Source organism: Mustela lutreola, chromosome 8, assembly GCF_030435805.1.
Source record: "Mustela lutreola isolate mMusLut2 chromosome 8, mMusLut2.pri, whole genome shotgun sequence".
In the NCBI taxonomy this organism is placed as follows: Eukaryota; Metazoa; Chordata; class Mammalia; order Carnivora; family Mustelidae; genus Mustela; species Mustela lutreola.
In genome coordinates, this window is record NC_081297.1 from 51,881,570 (window position 1) to 51,902,086 (window position 20,517).

Consider the following 20,517-nt stretch of genomic DNA (forward strand, 5'->3'; position numbering starts at 1 on the left):
CTGTGTGGTTACCTTAGAAAACTGAGTATTACAATTTCTCTGGAAATATCTTAGCACCAAATGAAAACTGTGATTATATACTTTGATTTTCAGTGGCTCTTTATAAAAAGAAAAACATACTATAGTGCTATACTTGACTTAATAAGCAATTCTGAGATCTTAAGATGTATAATATGGAACTGACATTTTTTTTAAAAACAAATCCCATCTAAGAAAAAGTTATTATTGGTTTTTCTTCAGTATTCTTAAGTTTGCATATCAGAAAAAAACTACAGTATGAGCCTGATAACATATTTTAGTCCAAAAGTTAAGAATCAGTCAGCAATCTAGACATGTCCTATTATTCCAGTTTGAAAATATATGTGGAACAAGAACAGAAAATGGACATCCAACCTCTGACATGGTTCAAAGTTTCTCTTATTAAGTCCTTCAACAGTAATTCCTTCAGCATCTGTATATATTAAGACTTCTTTGCCCTCTCCTCTCATATACTAAGAACTTGAAGGGAACTTGAAGACAGTAACAGTTAACATTTAGTTTAACTGTGTCAGGCATTTAGAAAATGCCTTAAGCAAATCCCATTTGATAAAAAGAAAGTTTTAGATCTATTATTTTCATATTTTATAGATTAAAAAGCTGATAATTAAAGAGATCCCAAACCTTGACCCATTGAGTAGCAGGCAAGGCTTCATTGCACAACTCCAAGGGCACCATCCACACATAATGTGATGGTGTTTCCTGGAGTACTACTCTGACAGCCTTGATGACGGAGGCAGATACAGTACCCAGCCATCTGACTTTAGGAAGTTCAGCAATAAATAAGACAGATGCAGTCACCTGATCTCAGAACTTAGGTAAAACAAATCATCAAATTCTCATCTCCCACATAAGCCAAAATATCTTGGCCCCCAAAATAAATAAATAAATAAATCGGCATGCATAACTAGGTCAATTTGGTGGGAACTAGTGATTTAAAAACCAAGAGAAAACCGTGACCCTGAAGCCCTAAACTATATAAGGGTAAACATGAAATAAAAAATGAGTTTTTATGAAGGAAATGATATTTAATCAATAAAATTTTTGTTGGATAGCTTATTAATTTAAGGATAAAGTCCCCAAATAAGTAAATTTTGCTGTGAAAAAATTTTCTGACACCTTGGGAGAAAATACAGAAACACTTTTACTGATAATGAAGTATGCTAATTTTTTCTATTAGGAAAAATTAAAGATACCATATGGTTGACTCATATTCAAGTACTATGAAATATCATTTAGATAATCACAGAAGTAATAAATGTTAGCGTGAAAACTAGTAACACAAAATGGTATCAACTGATATAAATGAACAGCAGCAAAACTTCCTAAGTTTCAGACTGAAGGTATGTATATATTGTTTTCAAAGCCAGTAAAAGCTCAGAACAAATTCCTAGTAGTTGGAATAAATGATTGTTTGTTCTGTCATTGCCAAAGCAAAGTTTTTAAAAATAAAATTATGTACTTTTTTTCTTGAAAAGAATTTTGGAGGTTTGTTTCTTCTTTGTTTATAAAAACCTATGTCAAATATCTGAATGACAGTTCTAGATTACAGACATCCTATAAGGCCTGTGCTTTGCTCTGCTTTATGACAGAGTAACTTTTCAGTTTCCTCCAGGCCACTCCATAAGCAACCTATATGCATGGTCAATCAAGGGGGACAGAGTAGGTACTGACAGGCTACTTTTATTTCTACACTAAAAATAAAATAGCTATTCTGATTTCAACTGCTGAAAGCCCATATCCCTAAAATAACGTTTTTTAAATGTCAGATTCTCTTAAATTTTAAGTTTCTACACAATTTTTCTTTACACAGTGTAACTCGGGTTAAAGAGATCAAAGGAATTACTGCTCAGCTGGATTTCCTCCAGAGCCAGTGAAAAGGTATTATGGTGTAACAGAAACCGCTACTTTTACTGTGAAAGTTTTCATCATTCCAGCTGGATATAATGCAATCAGTTAATTAGAAAACATGACTTGCAGTACGCGAATCTGATCAACCATGAATGTCATAGCAACTTTGTTGGAATTGCTGGCTCCTCAATAGACATTTTTCTGTTTAGCATTTTCGTTATTGTGAATTGCGCAATTATCTTGATAGTTTAAAGAATTCTTTGATTTTGATCTGGTCTTGCCTGCTAATTGGGATTTACACAATGATTTCTAGGTCAATTGTTTATTTTTTAGCTGTTTGGGTTTTACTTTTTTTTTTTTTTTTTTTTTTTTTTTAAAGATTTTATTTATTTATTTGACAGAGAGAGATTACAAGTAGACAGAGAGGCAGGCAGAGAGAGAGGAGGAAGCAGGCTCCCCGCTGAGCAGAGAGCCCGATGCGGGACTCGATCCCAGGACCCCGAGATCATGACCCGAGCCGAAGGCAGTGGCTTAACCCACTGAGCCACCCAGGCGCCCCAGGGTTTTACTTTTTTATTTAAATTCAATAATTAACATATAATGTATCACTGGTTTCAGAGGTAGAGGTCAGTGATTCTTCAGTTTTATATAATACCCAGTACTCCTTAATAACTTCTTTGCAGTAACAAAACACACATAGGTAAGATACCTCTTTTTAAAATTTCCATGAGGAAAATTTATAAATTTATTCTTACTTACTTTAAAATATAGGCTCCCAACAATTCCAGAGCTAAATGAAAAATATATATATATGATCCCATACCTTATTAATTTTCTAATTATATAAGTATTTTCTAACGTTGTTATTCAGAAAAGTATATCCTCTTATGAAGGAATGCATGATCAAACCAAAAATGCTGGTGAAAGGAAACAAGAGGATACATACAGTTTCTGAAAGATTCTCAAAACAAACCTGAATCACTTTTTCAGATACATCAGAAAACCCAATGTTTTTAAAATAACTGGATGTTTACAATCCTGAATTTACACAACGTATACATATACGACAGTCTTGATGATCCAGATTTCATCTCAAAAAACATATAGCAAACTAAAAAACTGCCAGCAAACCACATGCATTATTGTTTAGACAGTCACTAAAATTCTATTACCTTTTGGAGAACATCTAAAGCTGTAAGCACGGCTTCCTGTAAACTTGTCAAAACGGCTTCTGTATAAGATGGAAGAATGAAAGGGGACGCATCCGAACTTATTGGCACTGACACAGCACTGTGCAATATGACTCCCAGCTTTTGCAAGTCATCCATGTTGAAACCAGTTTTTATGTGTTGGTAGAGAGCGGGAAATATCTGAATTAATGCTGTAAGGAAAGGCTGACTGGGAATGAAAGTCAGTTTGTCAAAAGTAACAGGAGGCTTAGTGCTTTCCGATCCAATTCTATACCAGGTACTCCATGCAGCCCACCAGAGATTCAAATCTTCAAGCTCATCAGTAACTACTGGTGGCTCAGAACTATTGTATCTTCCCAGTCTGTCTCCAATGGAATCTGTTCTTACAAATGGTCTGCTCAGGCCAGGGCCTGATATGGACCCTAGAAGGACAGGCACAGGTACATTAACTGCAGGTGGGGTCTCAGGCTTATCTGAGTCTCTGACAGGGGACACAATCTGTAAAATTTCCTGGAAGCTTTTCAGTGCAGCCAGAGACACTTCATTGTTTTTGCTGAGTGCTGCTGACTGTATATGGTCAAGAAGAACATCCCATGCTCTTGAAAAATCTCCTGTATTAGGAAGAGAAGAACAAAATCTATCAAAGCAATCAAGATTTCTCTTACTAGTCAAGATGTCTCTTACTACTACACACTTTAGAATGTTTGTTTTATTCTCCTACTCTAATTCCTATACACTAGGAAAATATGCTTAGGTATTAAGATATAAACAATATGAATTAAAATCAATGAAATCCAAAAATCCAGTAAAATTTTTTTTTAAATATAGGAACAAAGAGCAACACAAAGAGGACAATGAATATATCATCAATGTTTCAGTCTTAAATACAGAACTCTACAAATGTACATACACATGTTTACAATATTTCCTGGTATTTCTGCCTAAGAAGAATGAAATAAAAACTTAAGAGGGTAAAAACAAAAGCTTTTTTTTTTTAAGATTTTATTTATTTACTTGAGAGAGAGACAGTGAGAGAGAGCATGAACGAGGAGAAGGTCAGAGAGAGAAGCAGACTCCCCATGGAGCTGGGAGCCCGATGCGGGACTCGATCCCGGGACTCCAGGATCATGACCTGAGCCGAAGGCAGTCGTCCAACCAACTGAGCCACCCAGGCATCCCAAAACAAAAGCTTTTTAATAACAACTTTGATCTATCTGTCTATCTTTATTAATGTTAAAATCTTTTTTTTTTTAAAGATTTTATTTATTTATTTGACAGAGAGAGATCAAAGTAGGCAGAGAGGCAGGCAGAGAGAGAGAGAGAGAGGGAAGCAGGCTCCCCGCTGAGCAGAGAGCCCGATGCGGGACTTGATCCCAGGACCCTGAGATCATGACCTGAGCCAAAGGCAGCGGCTTAACCCACTGAGCCACACAGGCGCCCCTATTAATGTTAAAATCTTAAGATGTTCTCATTCTTAAAAATATTGGAAAAGTTACAAATTATTACTGAATAATATGTTCTTATAGGTCTAAATGCTTAAAATAAACTATGCTATACTCAAAATCTTAGTGCTACACTTTTTCATATTTACGTAACTTACAGTTGCAGGGTTTTCCTTCCTTTTTTTGTTTTTTTTTTTGTTGCAGAATTTTCTTAAACATTTATTTCCAATTACAAGGAGTCACCAGGAGAAAAGGTACCATAAAGTACAGACTGCTTTTTAGAATGAGTCTAAATTTCTTCCTCTCATAGGAAACTGAGTCTGCTGATCCACCATCAGCAGAGCATGGGCTGAATGGTAGTTATTGGTTTCCGCTGATCAACCCAATCTCTTTTTCTACTCCTATGACCAATTAAGCACATTTATATTGAAGCTTTTTATAGAAACATGTAGTTTGTTCCTATGAAGCCCAGCAAAAATGACCTTGTTCCTCTAGCAATCTAGCCTAATGGCTTTTAATACCATGGATTATTACCAATATACTTGTACTTTTTTTGTAACGATTTTTTATTTTATTCATTTGAGAGAAAAAGAGCAAGCAAGCAAGAGCATGAGCAGGCAGGAGGGTTAGAAGGAGAGGGAGAAGCAGATTCCCTGCTGAGCGGGGTGCCTAACAAGGGGCTCAATCCCAGGATCCCGGGATTATGACCTGAACCAAAGGCAGACACTTAAAAGCAACTGAGCCACCCACGCACCCCACATACTTGCATTTAAATAACACCAAAATCAGAAGAACAGGTATTTTCCAAAGTAGGATGACATACGTAGGCTATGAAATACTTAAATAAGATTTAAACTCACTTCCTAAAGGCTATAAATGACTAAATTTTTAAAGAGGAGATGAACCCCCCCAATAAATAAATTAAAAAATAAAAATAAAAAAATAAAGAGGAGATGAACCCATACGCCTAAAGAAGCATTCAGTTAGTAGGAAAGCTCGAAGTAGTCCTGCAATAAAACAATAGGTACTATTCTGCCCAAACAGGACAAAATATAATACCAGCTACATGCCTCTTCCTCTCCACTCTTTTTTATTAAAAATTGAGGTATAATTTATATACAATTGAAAACAGATTTTTTTTCTTGTTAAACTATTCAAAGAGTTTTGACATATTACATCTAAAAACTATCAAAACAGCTAAACAAAACTTCTGTCTTTTGCCATCCTAGTTCAAAAGTCAGATGAAACAATAATTTACGAACCAGAACAGTGACTTAATCTCAGAATATTTCATACAATCAGGGGAAAAACCCTGGAATTCCTTTACTAATTTAACTCTATGCCTAGAAAAAAGTCCTCTTTCTAAAAGAACAGGTATAATTATATATTACACATGGTTATGTTAAACATATGAACATTCTAAGATAATAAAAAACATTTTCTAATCTTCAAATTATAAAAACATTATCAAAGTTACACAAACTGTCTTCTGTCTTCATTTTTTAAAAAACTAGATCTTTATCTATTAGGTTTTAGCTTTTAAAATAAAGTAACAATCATGGAAGTATTAAAAATGATGTTTATTTGGGGCACCTGAGTGGCTCAGTGGGTTAAGCCTCTGCCTTTAGCTCAGGTCATGATCCCAGGGTCCTGGAACTGAGCCCTGCATCAGGCTCTCTGCTCAGCAGGGAGCCTGCTTCCCCCCTTCTCTCTGCCTGCCTCTCTGCCTACCTGTGATCTCTGTCAAATAAAGAAATAAAATATTTTTAAAAATGATGCTTATTTTGTCAAAACTCAGCAATTGTGCACTTAAGACCAGTACATTTCATTTTCTATAAATTTTACATGAAAGCTAAAAACTATGATTTTTACGTATGTATTATTATTAGGCTTTAGGAATGCAAAATTGATCAGACACTATGGATTATTCTGGGAAAAAAAAGGAAAAATGCATGAAGAACACTACACAAAAATGATGATGAAAAGCATAAATACACTCATGCCTTAACAGAAACAGGCACAAAGGGCGCCTGGGTGGCTCAGTTGTTTAAGCAAATGCCTTTGGCTCAAGTCATGATCCTAGAGTCTCAGGATCGAGTTCTACATCAGACTCCCTGCGGGGAGTCTGCTCTCCCAATGACCTCTCTCGTGCTCTCTCTCAAATAAATAAAATCTTAAAAAAAAGAAAAAAACAGGAACAAAAAAGCTAAATGTAGAATAATAACTTGAAAAAATGCAAGACTCTGTAGGACATGCTCATAATTAAGCAAAAAAAATTTTCGTTCTGTTCATTTTTCTCTACCACCACCATCACTACCATCAAAAGTGAAGGTACAATCCACACTGGATTTCTTAATCTTAGTACTATTGACCTGTACAACTGCCTGCAAAACTCTTCGCATTTCGTCTTACTATTGCCTGATGAACATACTACTCACCCCTCAGATCTCCTCGCTAAAATACTGCTTTCTTAGGGAAGCCTACCTAGATCGCAGAGGCCAGGTCAATTACGTATTAGAAGCTTACAAAGCACCACTCCTTTGTAACATTTATCACTGTAGTAAGTTTGCATTTGTGTAATTACAGTTACTCCCTCAGGCACAAGATACCAAGGATGTTGTGTATTTTACTCATCACTGTATCCCCTAGCCCATATGAGTTACATTACATGTTTTCTCAATGAGATGAATGAAAACATGTATAGCTCACACCACACATACACAAAGACTGGCAGTTAAGATTGATTATTCTTGGGAAGTAGCATTGTACATAAATTTTTTTAAAGATCTTTTGTATTTTCCAAATTTCCTTTAACATGAATTACTTATATAAACAGGGGGAAAATGTATATATATACCTAAAGGTTGCAGTAAATATCTTCTGGTGTTAAAGATTCTTGCTACTCCGGCCAATGTTAAAACCCATGTCTCTGCCCACTGCTTCTCTGCTGTGTCCCTTGAATGATGAATGAGAATATTGCCACCTCCAGACTCAATCTTTTCTTTGTCTGCAGTGGTAGAAGACTCCCGAACTCGGTCCAATAGATGAAAGAGAACCTGAATATTTATAAAAATGAACAGAAAAATAACAAAGCTTAAGTAATAGCATAGCATTAGAAACTGTCACAAGAAATTATACCTGACAGATCAATCCCGAATACTAGAAAAATTTTAATAGTAGATATACTGTATTATCTTTAAAGTTATGGAATATGAAAAAAAATTTTTTAAGATTTTGTCAGAGAGAGAGAGATAGCACACAAGTAGAAGGAACAGTAGGCAGACGGAGAAGCAGACTCCCTAACGAGCAAGGAGACCAATGTGGGACTTGATCCCAGGACCCTGGGATCATGACCTGAGCCAAAGGCAGATGCTTAACCCACTGAACCACCCAGGCATCCTAGAATATGAAAAACTTTAAAATTGGATAGAATATTTTCTAAGACTTATTGATTTGGAGTATCAATAGAGTATCTATGGGGTAATATGTAAGAAGGGAATGAAGCTAAGAAGTCCAGGCAAAAAATATATTATGGAAGACATCTGTAGAGAGATTATAACTGAAGATTCAAGACTACATGAAGGTGCTTCAAAAAAATCAAGCAAGGGAACTTCTGGCTCGTTCAGTCCATAGAGCACATGACTCTTAAACTCGGAGTCACAAGTTCAAGCCCCACATTGGGCACAGAGCCTACATTAAAAAGAAGGCGCCTGGGTGGCTCAGTTGGTTAAGCGACTGCCTTTGGCTCAGGTGATGATCCTGGAGTTCCAGGATCGAGTCCCACATCAGGGTCCCTGCTTGGCAGGGAGTCTGCTTCTCCCTCTGACCCTCCCCCTTCTCATGCTCTTTCTCTCTCTCTCACACTCTCTTTGACTCTCACATAAAGAAATAAAACCTTAAAAAAATAAAAATAAGAAAAAAGAAAAACATCAAGCAGGAAGTGTTTGGGACTTGAAGAGTAGATTCAGGGGAAGGAACTGAAGAAAAATTTTTTAAAAATTGGAAAGACAAGCAGAAGCTTTCTGTGAAACAGAATCCAAGGGAAGAGAAATTTCAAGGAGAAAATAATCAAGTGGTAGATGCTACAAAAAAATAAAAGTGAGTAGGGTAAGAACTGAATTAAGGTGAAAATCTTGGCAATTAGAAGACCACCTATAGCCTAAGAACAATTTCCGTGGTTCTTCAATTATGGTCTCAGAACCAACAGCATTAGCATCACACAGGCAATTCACAGACATGCAATTTTCAGACCTCAAGCCAGGGCAGCTCAGAAAAATCAGAAATTCTGGGATGCAGGGGCTGGTGGCTCAGTAATCTGGACTTGAGCGAGTCCTCTAGGTGATTCTGTTACTTTAAGGTTTAAAAGACTCTGAAGTAGAATAATCTGGAAATATATTAAAGGGTCAGGAGAATGCAGGGAAGGTAAGGAAAGAAAAAAAGAATCACTGACAAGCAGGCAACAAGATTAACAATTAAGCTGTTTAAAAGGAAAATAGGAATCAGAAAGTATCAGTTTGTTTTTTTAAATGGTAAAGAAGGCTTAAGCATGTTTGTGATCTGAAAAGGAGGAGGCAGTAGATGGAGTTGAAACAGAATACACAGGACAGAGAAGGGATTTTAATTATTTTTTTATTAGTGGATATGAATTATTAATTTTTAAGAAGACATTCTGGAATATTTTTATTAAACTGAAGACAAATTGTTAAATACAACTAAGATTTACTATGCAGCCTATTGTCAAACACTGATCTCAGAAACTCACAAAAGTGGTGAAATGACAGATTTAAAAAAAAATTTTTTTTTAAGACTTTATTTATTTATATGACAGAGGGCACAAGCAGGCAGAGAGGCAGGCAGAAAGAGAGGGGGAAGCAGGCTCCCTGCTGAGCAGAGAGCCCCATGAGGGGCTCGATCCCAGACCCCTGAGATATGACCTGAGCCGAAGGCAGAGACTTAACCCTCTGAGCCACCCAGGTACCCCAATAAATACATTTTTATTAAAATAGAATACATGGAACAAAAATGGAGAGCTTTCAGCAAAGAAGGGATCCTCACTAATGAGTTGTTGGCTTTGTAAAAAGTTTTTAAAGTTTTTAAAAAATATGTATTTTATCTTAAGAGAGAGAGTATACCTGCACACAGCCGGGGTAGGGGCAGAGGGAGAGGGAGGGACAGAATTCAAAGCAAACTCCATGCTGAGTATAGGGCCCAAAACATAGGACCCAATCTCACAACTGTGAGATCATAGCCTGAGCCAAAATCAAGAGTCGGATGCCCAACCAACTGAGCCACCCAGGCATCCCCTAGAAAGTTTTTAAAAAGAGGACAAGAAAGAAAAATAAAGGGGTGCCTGGCTGGCTCAGTCAGTATAGCAAGTGACTTCTGGTCTCAGGATTGTGAGTTTGCGCCCCATGTTGGATATAGAGATTACTTAAAAATAAATATTTAAAAACAAAGAAAAGCAAGAGAAAAAAAAGAAAGAAAATGAAACTGTATATTTAATGAACAAATATACAGAATTTACCAATTAGAGGTTACTTCTGTTTGGTGATCCTGAAAGTAAATTCACTACTGTTGATATTCTTTTATTTACAAAATTCTCAATTGGTTACATTTAAATTACGTGGTTTTGGGAAAACAGGAAGCAAAAAGGGAAAGGCAAAGGCAGAAATCAGAGACAGACAGTAAGAGATGAAGACAGAAAAAGAGAGAATAGGCTTTCAGTATGTAATTTATTCTGGGTGAGATACAACTTAAAGTATGACAAAACTAACATTCTGTATTGTCAAAAGCACAAACGCCTGGAAATTCTTCTTCAAAAATTAATAGGTACAAGAATAATTGAAAAATTTAAAAATCTGTGTCAAAAGCTAGTAACTCAAGCTAATCCACAGTACCTTCCAAATAACAGTGTGCCACGTTGAGTGCTGTAGTAAAGTTCCATGTGCACCAATTGTTGAAAACAGAGTTTGTCCTGCACTTTTCCTCACAGCAGGACGGGGGTCCACACATAGTTCACCCAATTTTGCGTAAAGACACAACCACAAGCAATCAAATGGTGGTGCAGGATGGAAAGGCCGATTTAAAACAACTCCTTTCTCTTCTGCCTGCTTTTGCTGTGCTGCCTCTTCTTTATTTAATTCTTTTTCAATAGTTTCTCCTCTTTGGAAAAAATAATCTGAAATATTCCACTAAAAAGCAAAGTAGAAAAACGCCATTCACTCACAGATTTTATTTTGAACACATAAATACATATGCAACACATGGTTGCTTCACCTTTCAGAATAAAACTTTTAAAAGCCACTTCAGTAATTTCTTTTCTAGTAGAACAGATCTGAAAACATCTCTGTCACATGTCTCCATCTGATCTCAGGAGAGTTTGGGGAAACAAGCATGGGCTAACGTGAATATTTTCAAACATTTTTATTATGAAACATTTCAATAACAGAGAAAAACGGGGAAAATATATCAATATACTGATATACAGAAAGCCAGGTATTAACATTCTGTCATATTTACTTCGTTCCACTAGATAAAGGGTTTAAAAAAATAACCATAATGCCATTATGACACCACAAAAATCATTAACAATTCCTTAATATCATTTAATGGTATTTTATAATTTCATAAGAATAATTACTATATCCAAATATATCTTATGACTTCATTCTCAACCACAGTATGTGGTGTATGAATTAATGAGAATTATGCCAAATATAAAAATGTGACCATAAAAATACAGGAGGTGACGCCTAGCAGTAATTTAATCAACACTGAACTACTCTTTGGGAACAATTCTATACACGTGCTTATTTTCTTTCCTATAATTACCTATTTAATAGTAACTTATCTTACTTATAAGGGTATTTGACTTTTAAAACTTCTGGCTTATAATAAACATTAAAAAGTCAAAATAATCTCTTTAAATACATTTATATTGGGAACAGCTTTCTATTTGTTTACTTACATAATATTAATAATATCCTAGCTTAGATTTTACTTTCTACATTAAAGATGAGTAAAATGAGGCTCAAGATGTCAATAATTAAACAAGAGGCACAAAGAATTAAAATACAAGTATATCTGCTTCCACAGTCAAAGCTCTTCCATTAACATATGCCTTCTAAGAGCTAATAAAGCAGCATTGACAAACTATAGGACTGTGTATATAGCAAAGCCCTACGTATATAGCAAAGCCTTTTATTGGAGCTTTATTTACTAAATAAGTAGTATATGGAAATGTTGCTACTGAAACAATATTAAAAATCAGTTAATCTTTACACAAGCATACATACTACTGTTTTACTAAATCCTCTCACAACAAACCTTTTAAAGCTAAATTTTAGCTCAATATATGAAAATTATTCCAAATATTTTATTAATGAAGTAATTCTTAAGTTGTGTCATTTAACCCTTCATGCAAAATAAAAGTTTATTACTTAAAAGTCATTTGAACAATCCCTCTAAAGCCAAAAGCCAATTCTCTTAGTATTCACTCTGAATATCGTAACAATGATTTCTAAATTATATGATCACAAGAAAGGCAGCAATACTTACCAATAAACCTATTGAAGTTAAACTAATATTAAGTTCTTGGTTATGAAGTCCAAAGCTACCTGCAACATCTACAACAATCTGCAGGCATGTACAAGGCATTGTTGGTAGAAAATCCGTCACAACCAACTGAAGACACTGGAATGCAGTTCGTATCAAGGATTCTCTGAAAAAAATGGAAAAAAAATTATACTCGTGCACTTAAAAGCAATGTAAGTAAAAATACACACCTTACACTAATTTTAACCAAGTTAAATTCTATTTTAAAAATTGAACAAGAAAATCTTCCTAATACAGGTCATACAGTATTTAGGTATTTACATAAATGTAAAAGAGAAACACACATTTGAAAAAATTAACAAATAAAAATAAAGAATTTCATATCAACTAGCCAAACAAAACTTAGACATTAATGAGAAAAGGAAACTGGCCACAGCTCCTTTCTCACCACTATATCCCCAATACATAGCATGGTACCTAGCAAATGCAAATGCACACAATTTACTCACTGAATGAAAATTAGTTCCTCATTCTTTTCTATCTATATCTTTTTTTATAATTTTTTTTTTAAGATTTTATGTATTTATTTGACAGAGAAAGATCACAAGTAAGCAGAGAGGCAGGCAGAGAGAGAGGAAGGGAAGCAGGCTCCTTGCCAAGCAGAGAGCCCGATGCGGGACTCGATCCCAGGACCCTGAGATCATGACCTGAGCCAAAGGCAGCGGCGTAACCCACTAAGCCACCCAGGCGCCCTTATATCTGTATCTTATTTAAAATTCTACATCTAGTCTGTAAAAGAAAAGTGTACATTTTGAATTTCAAATGAAGAGAGTAAGAAGTAACTGATTTTAGAGAGAAATTCTAGTGGTGAAATATAATAATGAAATGAATTATAATAGCTAATGTTTATTTTATTTATTTTTTTTTTTTTAAAGATTTTATTTATTTATTTGACAGACAGAGATCACAAGCAGGCAGAGAGAGAGGAGGAAGCAGGCTCGCGGTTGAGCAGAGAGCCCGATGCGGGGCTCGATCCCAGGACCCTGGGATCATGACCTGAGCCGAAGGCAGCGGCCTAACCCACTGAGCCACCCAGGCGCCCCAGCTAATGTTTATTTTTTCTTAAAGATTTTATTTATTTAGAGAGAGAAAAAGAAAGAGAGTGCACTCAGGCAAGGGGAAGGAGGAGAAGCAGACTCCAAGATGATGCAGGGCTTGATCTCACAGCCCTGAGACTGTAACCGAAGTGGAAATCAGTCGGATGCCCAATGAACCGAGCCACCCCAGGCAACCCAATAGCTAAAACTTATTATTGAGTGTTTGTTACGTCATGCACTTCCTAAGTGTTCTACATGTATTAACTAATTTCATCCTACAATGATGTCCTATTTTATAACCGCACTGTAGACTGGAAGAAGAAAAATACTTAAGCTTGATTTAAGCCATGGCTGATCTCTTTCTACTTTAATCATCTCAGTATTTTGTAGTATTTAAGAAAATTTAGGGCACCCGGGTGGCTCAGTTTGTTAAACGACAGCCTTTGGCTCAGGTCTAGTTCCACATCAGGCTCCCTGCTCAGCAGGGAGTCTGCTTCTCTTTCTGACCCTCCCCCCTTTCATGCTCTCTCTCAAATAAATAAAACCTTTAAAAAATTTTATTACTACAAATAAGAAAAAATAATTTTCCTTAATAAGCCCAAGCACCTCAATCATATAAAACTCAACTAGTCAGCATACCAGATAGCATGAGTTCTGCTGCAGAGTGAGACAAATATATGCAAACATTCGACAGACCTCTCTCTCTGCTGCAACACTCTACCTTAAGCTAAGTAAATCCATTTTGTTCTTCCTTCAGTATTTACTACTTAGCTAATAATACCACCATTCATTAAGCTGCCTAAGTTACAAATATAGGATTCATTCCTTATTCTATTTTCTATATCACCCTTCACTTCCATAATCAATCTGCCAAGTAGTTAACTCCATCATTCTGTGTTTCTAGAGAACACTGCAGGTTCTCTCATGTCTCACCCACCCCTCCATGGTGCTGTCACAGTAATGTATCTCAAATGCACATCAGATCACACTGTTCCTCTGCTTAAAACTCTTAAAATGCCCTTCAATGTACTTAACATAAATCCAAATAGTTTATAAAAGCATATAAGGTCCCTCATAATTTTGGCTCTGCCCTCCTCCAGGGACACAGGCCCCTACCACTGTAATCTTTTTTTTTTAAAGATTTTATTTGTCAGAGAGAGAGTGAGCGAGAGAGCGAGCACAGGCAGACAGAATGGCAGGCAGAGGCAGAGGGAGAAGCAGGCTCCCTGCTGAGCAAGGAAGCCAATGTGGGACTGGATCCCAGGAAGCTGGGATCATGACCTGAGCCGAAGGCAGCTGCCTAACCAACTGAGCCACCCAGGCATCCCTACCACTGGAATCTTATTCTTTTGCAGGATAACAGACTATTCTCATTAGGATTCTACTTATAGACCTTGTTCCTCTTTCCTAAGATTTTACTTTTAGAGCAAGAGCTATTTATCTGTGTAGTCAGAGTAACTAGCAGGGCACAGGACTTAGAATACACTGGCACAGGGGCACCTGGGTGGCTCAGTGGGTTAAAGCCTCTGCTTCGGCTCAGGTCATGATCCCAGGGTCCTAGAATCAAGTCCCGCATTGTGTTCTTTGCTCTGCAGGGAGACTGAATCCCTTCCTCTCTCTCTGCCTGCCTCTCTGCCTACTTGTGATCTCTGTCTGTCAAATAAATAAATGAAATCTTAAAAAAAAAAAAAAAAAAAGAATACACTGGCAAAAAATAAATGAATAAATTTTTACACTTGATCTTAGCCAAAAGGCCGAAAAGCAATGAACAATAAATTTTTAAAAGTCCCTTAATAGTAATTTCTTAGATTTCCCAATATATGCAGTGAAGTCTTAAAGTATTAATTCACATCTTACCAGTGCTTAATTTAATAATATGAGACCCAATCTTCCGATGTGTTACAAAATTTGTTAGCTTGGTGCATTTACCCTATAAACCTTGTATTTCTGTATAAATGTCAAATGTCAAGTAAACAGCAATTTTTTCTATCCTTCCAAAACAAAGGTGAGCCCTGATAATTCACTACAGTCACTGGGGGTAGAAATAAGAAAAACGATTCTAGATCTTAGCCAGGAAGAGGACACATAAAAAATTACCACTTCTTCAAGACTTTAGGGCAAAGTCCCTCTTCATTACTTTTTGGATGTTAATTTTAAACACTTACCCTTGATCATTTCTGATTGCTCCCATGACTCCAAGCACTAATGGCCATCCAGGCCCAAGACTGTCTCCCTGACTCTGAAGAATCTGCAACACACATTCTAACTGCTTGAGTCGGATATCTGGATGGTTAATACTGGACATCTCCTTTAATGGGTTCAATAAAAGCAACTGCAGCCTCTGAAAGGAGGGCAGGAAACTAATTAGGAAGAGAGGCTCAAAAAAACAGAAAGGCTTTCCAGTTGCTTTTTAAATTTAAATTCACTTCCACTCAGACTATAATAGTAAACAGAAACTTTTCTACTAAAACAAACAGTGAATGTGATTCTCTAACCATAATCACCAAAGGTTTATTTTGTCCTCTGTATTTTTTTAAAATAAGAGAAAATAAAAACCAATTTTCAACATGTTAAATTTTGGATTAAACGGAGAGTGATCCTGCATTAAAAGACATTCATTGAAGATCCCAAACAAAAATTAATTACTTAATTAAAAACTTTTTTTTAAAAAGACACTAATTAAAGACCCATATGAAATTAATCTCACTAAAGGAAATGTATCTATTAATATCTAGACATATTTGGAGAGAGGAAAATAATCCTCAATTTCTAAAATCATCTTTCATTTATTCCGTTAATGTATATCACATGTATTGAAAATTCTTAATACTCCTAAAAATTAAGTATGGTTGACATGAACAAAGATGGCATAAAACTAGTGGAACTCATCGGAGTTTAAAAAAAAAAAAAAAAATGTACTCTGTTCCAGTCCCTTCAAAAGTATCTGAAAGCACTTGCTTCATTTTTAACTTTTTTCTCTTCAAGGACTCACTTATTTGGTTCGCTGACTAAAAAAACATTAAAGCTCCCACCATGTGCCAAGTATTAAGCTGAACATTAAGGATACGGATTAGGGTTTTGTTTTCAAAAACCTTAAAGTATAATAGGAAAAAGTATGAAATCTAAAATGTAAGTTCTGTAAGAACATTTATCGTTTCTGTTTCATTTATCATTCTATGCCAAGAGCTAATACACCAGTTGGCATATCGTATGTACTCAATAAGTAACACAATTACAATATAGTAAGATAATGAAGGCAATGGAAATGCCTATCAAATGCCTCATTCCTACTCATTCTTCAAAAACCAAAACTTTGGTAGACTTTTAAAAAACTGTGTAAGATACAGGTGAATGATTACAGAAGTCAGGACAAAGGATTCAAAAGTAAACTCTGGAAGAATAAAATAACTTTTAAAAGTATTTTAAAATAAAAATCTATTTATGGTACTTGTCTCTTCCAGCAGTTGTTTTCTCCTCATGTATGGATAATCAGAGAAAAAATGAGAGACAGTTAAGGACGAAACCAAGAAGGCTAATAAAGTAGGGCATCAAAATAAAGCTTTAACAATGCAGGAACAGGGAAACTTCTGCACTAGAAGACTAGTTCTAGATAATTTAATAGCTTTAATTCCCTGTCATTTGCAAGAAAGTTGCTGTATTTTTTAATAAAGATAATCCTAAAAATCCAGACATATCAACTTCTGTAAGATATCCATGGCCTACATATAAAATAGAATATTAAGCAACAAAACTCATTCTCAAAATATCATCCATTTGCTATATTAAGAAAAAATTATATATGGGAGATGATTTTATATTAAGAATTATTTTTAAAAACAAGAATTTTTTTTTACCTGGTTTTGTGAAAGTGGAGGATCATGGTTAAATGTTAATCCTGCTTTAATAAGTGAAGTTAAAGCTTCTGCCCCCCATTCTCTCATTCGAGAGTTTGGATGCTGGCAGACCTGAGGACAAAACATTGAATAAAAATTAAATATTTAAATTGTATACTTAAGCTATGTATCACACATCAACTTGAAAAAAGAAAAATTAAAACATTACATTTTCTGTTCTTAAGTTTTATTTATTTATTTGAGAGAGAAAGAGCGAGCCCAAGCAGTGTGAGGCACAGAGGGAGAGAGAGAGAAGCAGGCTCCCGACTAAGCAGGGAGCCCAAAGCGGGGCTTGACCCCAGGATGGTGCGATCATGACCTGAGTGGAAGGCAGACATTTAACCAATTGAGCCACCAGACACTCCCGTTCTTTCACATTTTAAAAATGTCATCAAAAGTTCATTAGTAATGGAAAATTATATCTAGAATGTAAGTTAGCTTACCTTCTGTATAAGGGGCAAAGGAAGCAATAGAGAGAAGATAAAAGATGAGACTAAATAAGTCACAGGAAAAAAAGAATGTCATAAAAGTAAATTGTGTCATCAGAGTAAACAAAAAAAGCAAGCTCACACCAAAGTTCCTACTTAGGCCTATCCTCATAATCGAATACTGTGCTAAAATCTTAAAAACTTATTTTTGTGCTATTTGGTGAGAAGGTCCATGATAAAGAAATTGGCATATATCCTTTAATAATCCACAAAAGTAATCCCAATAAAATGGAAAAAAAATAAAGAAAAGGACAAGGACATTTGTTATTCTTATTAAGAATAATACCTTTCCTAGCTTACTCAAAAAATACAAAATGAATCCAGGTAACCTAAACCTAAACCATACATAAACACGTATAATGACGGAAGCAGCTGTTACTGAGAAGTAGCTCATTATTACCAATCATTCCAACTTGGACACAAGATACAAATTCAGATAAAAATTCCCTGGTACTATCTATAATTAGTGATACCAAAAAAGTTTTTCCCTTTGCAGAAGAGCTATCTCAGGATCACAGGAAAGGCTATAAAGATACAATGTTTACTACTAACTCTCAGCCCAATTGCCTTGAAGTTTCAGAACTGAAACTGAGGTAGATCATGAGACTATATAACAAAAGAAAGAGGTCCCAAGCTAACAGCTGAAGGAGACTTCAGAGACTGCATTGTGTTATCACCCATTTTTCAGCCAAAAGCAATTCTTCCACCAAGCAATTATTGTAAAACTTTAGTAATTGATAAATTATACAGGGATAAGTACAAGGAAAAAATAATGGTAATGCTGATTTTTCATATGGTTACCCAGAATCATTAGTTCAATATGTAGGCCTTTATTCTTAACAAGAAGTAAACAGTATTTAAGAAAAAGAAGTTACCTCAAGCAGATGCCCAGTTAGAGGTCTCCAAAGAATTTCTATTCGGTGCATGTTAACTAGACCCGTTTCTAACAATTTGGCAACAGCAAAAAGAGATGGTTCCTAGAGAAAAAATACATTGCAATTTGCTATTGTAAGAATTTTCAGTACCTCAAATGTAAATAAAACACAATACTCTGAAAAGCAGGACTATAATTAATATCAAATTAGTATAAAGTTAGTAATACTCATAATAGAATCTCAGTTATCATAAGACAAGCCTTTCTGCCCACCTTCAAGTATCCAGAATAGCTTCTAGTTGGAAAATTGGTTAGGAAGAAAATGCCTTCATGAGGAAAAACTGAAAAATTCAAAACTTATTCTAGACATATAGAATGGCTAGTCTTCTGACCAGAAGGAAAGATACATTCTGCCACAGACTAAACTTTGTCCCCCTAAAATTCCTTTGCTGAAACCCTAACCCCCAAGTTGATGGTATCTGGATATAAGGCCAATAAGGGATAATTAAAGTTAAATGAGGTCATAGGGTGAAACTCTGCTAAGTCAGGATTAGTAGTGTCTTAAAAGAGACACCAGAGAACTTGTTAGTGTGCTCTTAAGCACTCCACCCCCACCATATGAGGACACAGTGAGAAGGCAGCTATCTTTCAAGCCAGGAAGAAAGCCCTCACTAGAACCACCATACTGGCATCTAGATCTCAAACCTGCAACCTCCAGAACTGTAAGAAAACACAATTCTGTAATTTAAACCACCCAGTCTGTGATAATTTGTTATGGCAGCCCAGACTGACTAATATATATTCTTATTAGTGTAGTCTTCATATGTCCAGGTTTTATGTGTGAATGTCAGGAAGTATGAAAAAAGCAGAAAGAAGACATCAGAGAGCAGGGGGTAAAGTATGATGTCAAGAATATGGCTGATACCAGTTTAGACACTAATAGAAAAGTAGCAGAAATAAAGACAAACCCCTCTCCTCACTTGCTAGCATTTCACCAACCAGAAAGACAAATATAATGGTCAGGCTGATCCTTCCTGCACGAGCTAATATTGTACACACCTTAAAAATTCGTGTGGTAGAAAAATGTATCATGGTAGAAACAGCATGGTAACTGTGAACTGCCTATAAATGCCTAGCATTTCATTTCAACTTTACCACCTAACAGCTGTGTAACAGTAAGTTACTACTTCCACTAAATTTTTTTAATGTATGAAATTGAGATAATAATATACAGAAACAACCACATGTTAGAAAATATCTGGCACATAGTGAGTCCCCATAAATGTTGCCTAGTATTACTTCCTCCTCCTCCTTCTGCTCATTCTGACCAGGATATATATAAGAATAGTGTGTCATTTAAAAGAATGTACAGACATCCACACTTCATAGCAAAGATTCTTATTCAGGAAGCCTAGGATGTAGTCCTGGTGTTTGTATTTTTAAAAACTCAACAGCAGACTTTTTTTTTTTTAAGATTTTATTTTTTTATTTGAGTGAGCAATAGAGAGAGAGAAAGAAAGCATACAACCAGAGGCAGAGGGAGAGGGAGAAGCAGACTCTCCTGCTGAGCAGGGAGCCTAATGCAGGGCTCGATCCCAGGACCCCAGGATTATAACCTGAGCCAAAGGCAGATGCGTAATCAAAAAAACTCTACAGCACAAAAAAGTTAAAGCCACTACTGGTTAAGAATAAAGCTCTAGAATGATACAGATGTGGGTTCAAATCCAAGCTCTAACATTTACCAAATAGGTGATCCCAGATAAATTAGTTAAGTTCTCTATTTTCATATTTCATCTGTGAAAAAGAGGATACTACCACCAAACCTCACCAAGTTGTTTTAAATGATTAAATAAGTAAGTGCCTGATCTACAGTAAACTACAAACAGCAGCTGCTTTTTTATTTTTGTCATTGTTATACTGAGTTTGGTAATATGTCTGCACAAGTATCATCAACCCATTTGAAAACTTTACCATAAGCTACTTCCTCAACACAATGGCACAAATTCCTGAAGTGAGGACCAAAAATGAAATGATTGGTCACTCTAAAGCCACGATAAAGGACACTGATATATAAATCTTTAGTCCCTAGAAT

General features: G+C 35.7%; 1 protein-coding gene across 5 annotated transcripts in view; it reads right to left on the reverse strand.

Moving 5' to 3' along the window:
* MON2 (MON2 homolog, regulator of endosome-to-Golgi trafficking) overlaps positions 1-20,517 on the reverse strand; it is a 111,131-nt gene that overhangs the window by 27,516 nt on the left and 63,098 nt on the right. For all 5 annotated transcript variants that reach the window (XM_059184755.1, XM_059184754.1, XM_059184753.1 and 2 more), the window contains 7 exons: positions 18,427-18,528; positions 17,025-17,135; positions 15,336-15,511; positions 12,077-12,239; positions 10,417-10,710; positions 7,377-7,575; positions 3,060-3,688 (listed from right to left, as the gene is read on the reverse strand). In XM_059184755.1, the coding sequence (XP_059040738.1) occupies positions 3,060-3,688; positions 7,377-7,575; positions 10,417-10,710; positions 12,077-12,239; positions 15,336-15,511; positions 17,025-17,135; positions 18,427-18,528 (1,674 nt within the window). The remainder of the gene's footprint in view (positions 1-3,059; positions 3,689-7,376; positions 7,576-10,416; positions 10,711-12,076; positions 12,240-15,335; positions 15,512-17,024; positions 17,136-18,426; positions 18,529-20,517) is intronic.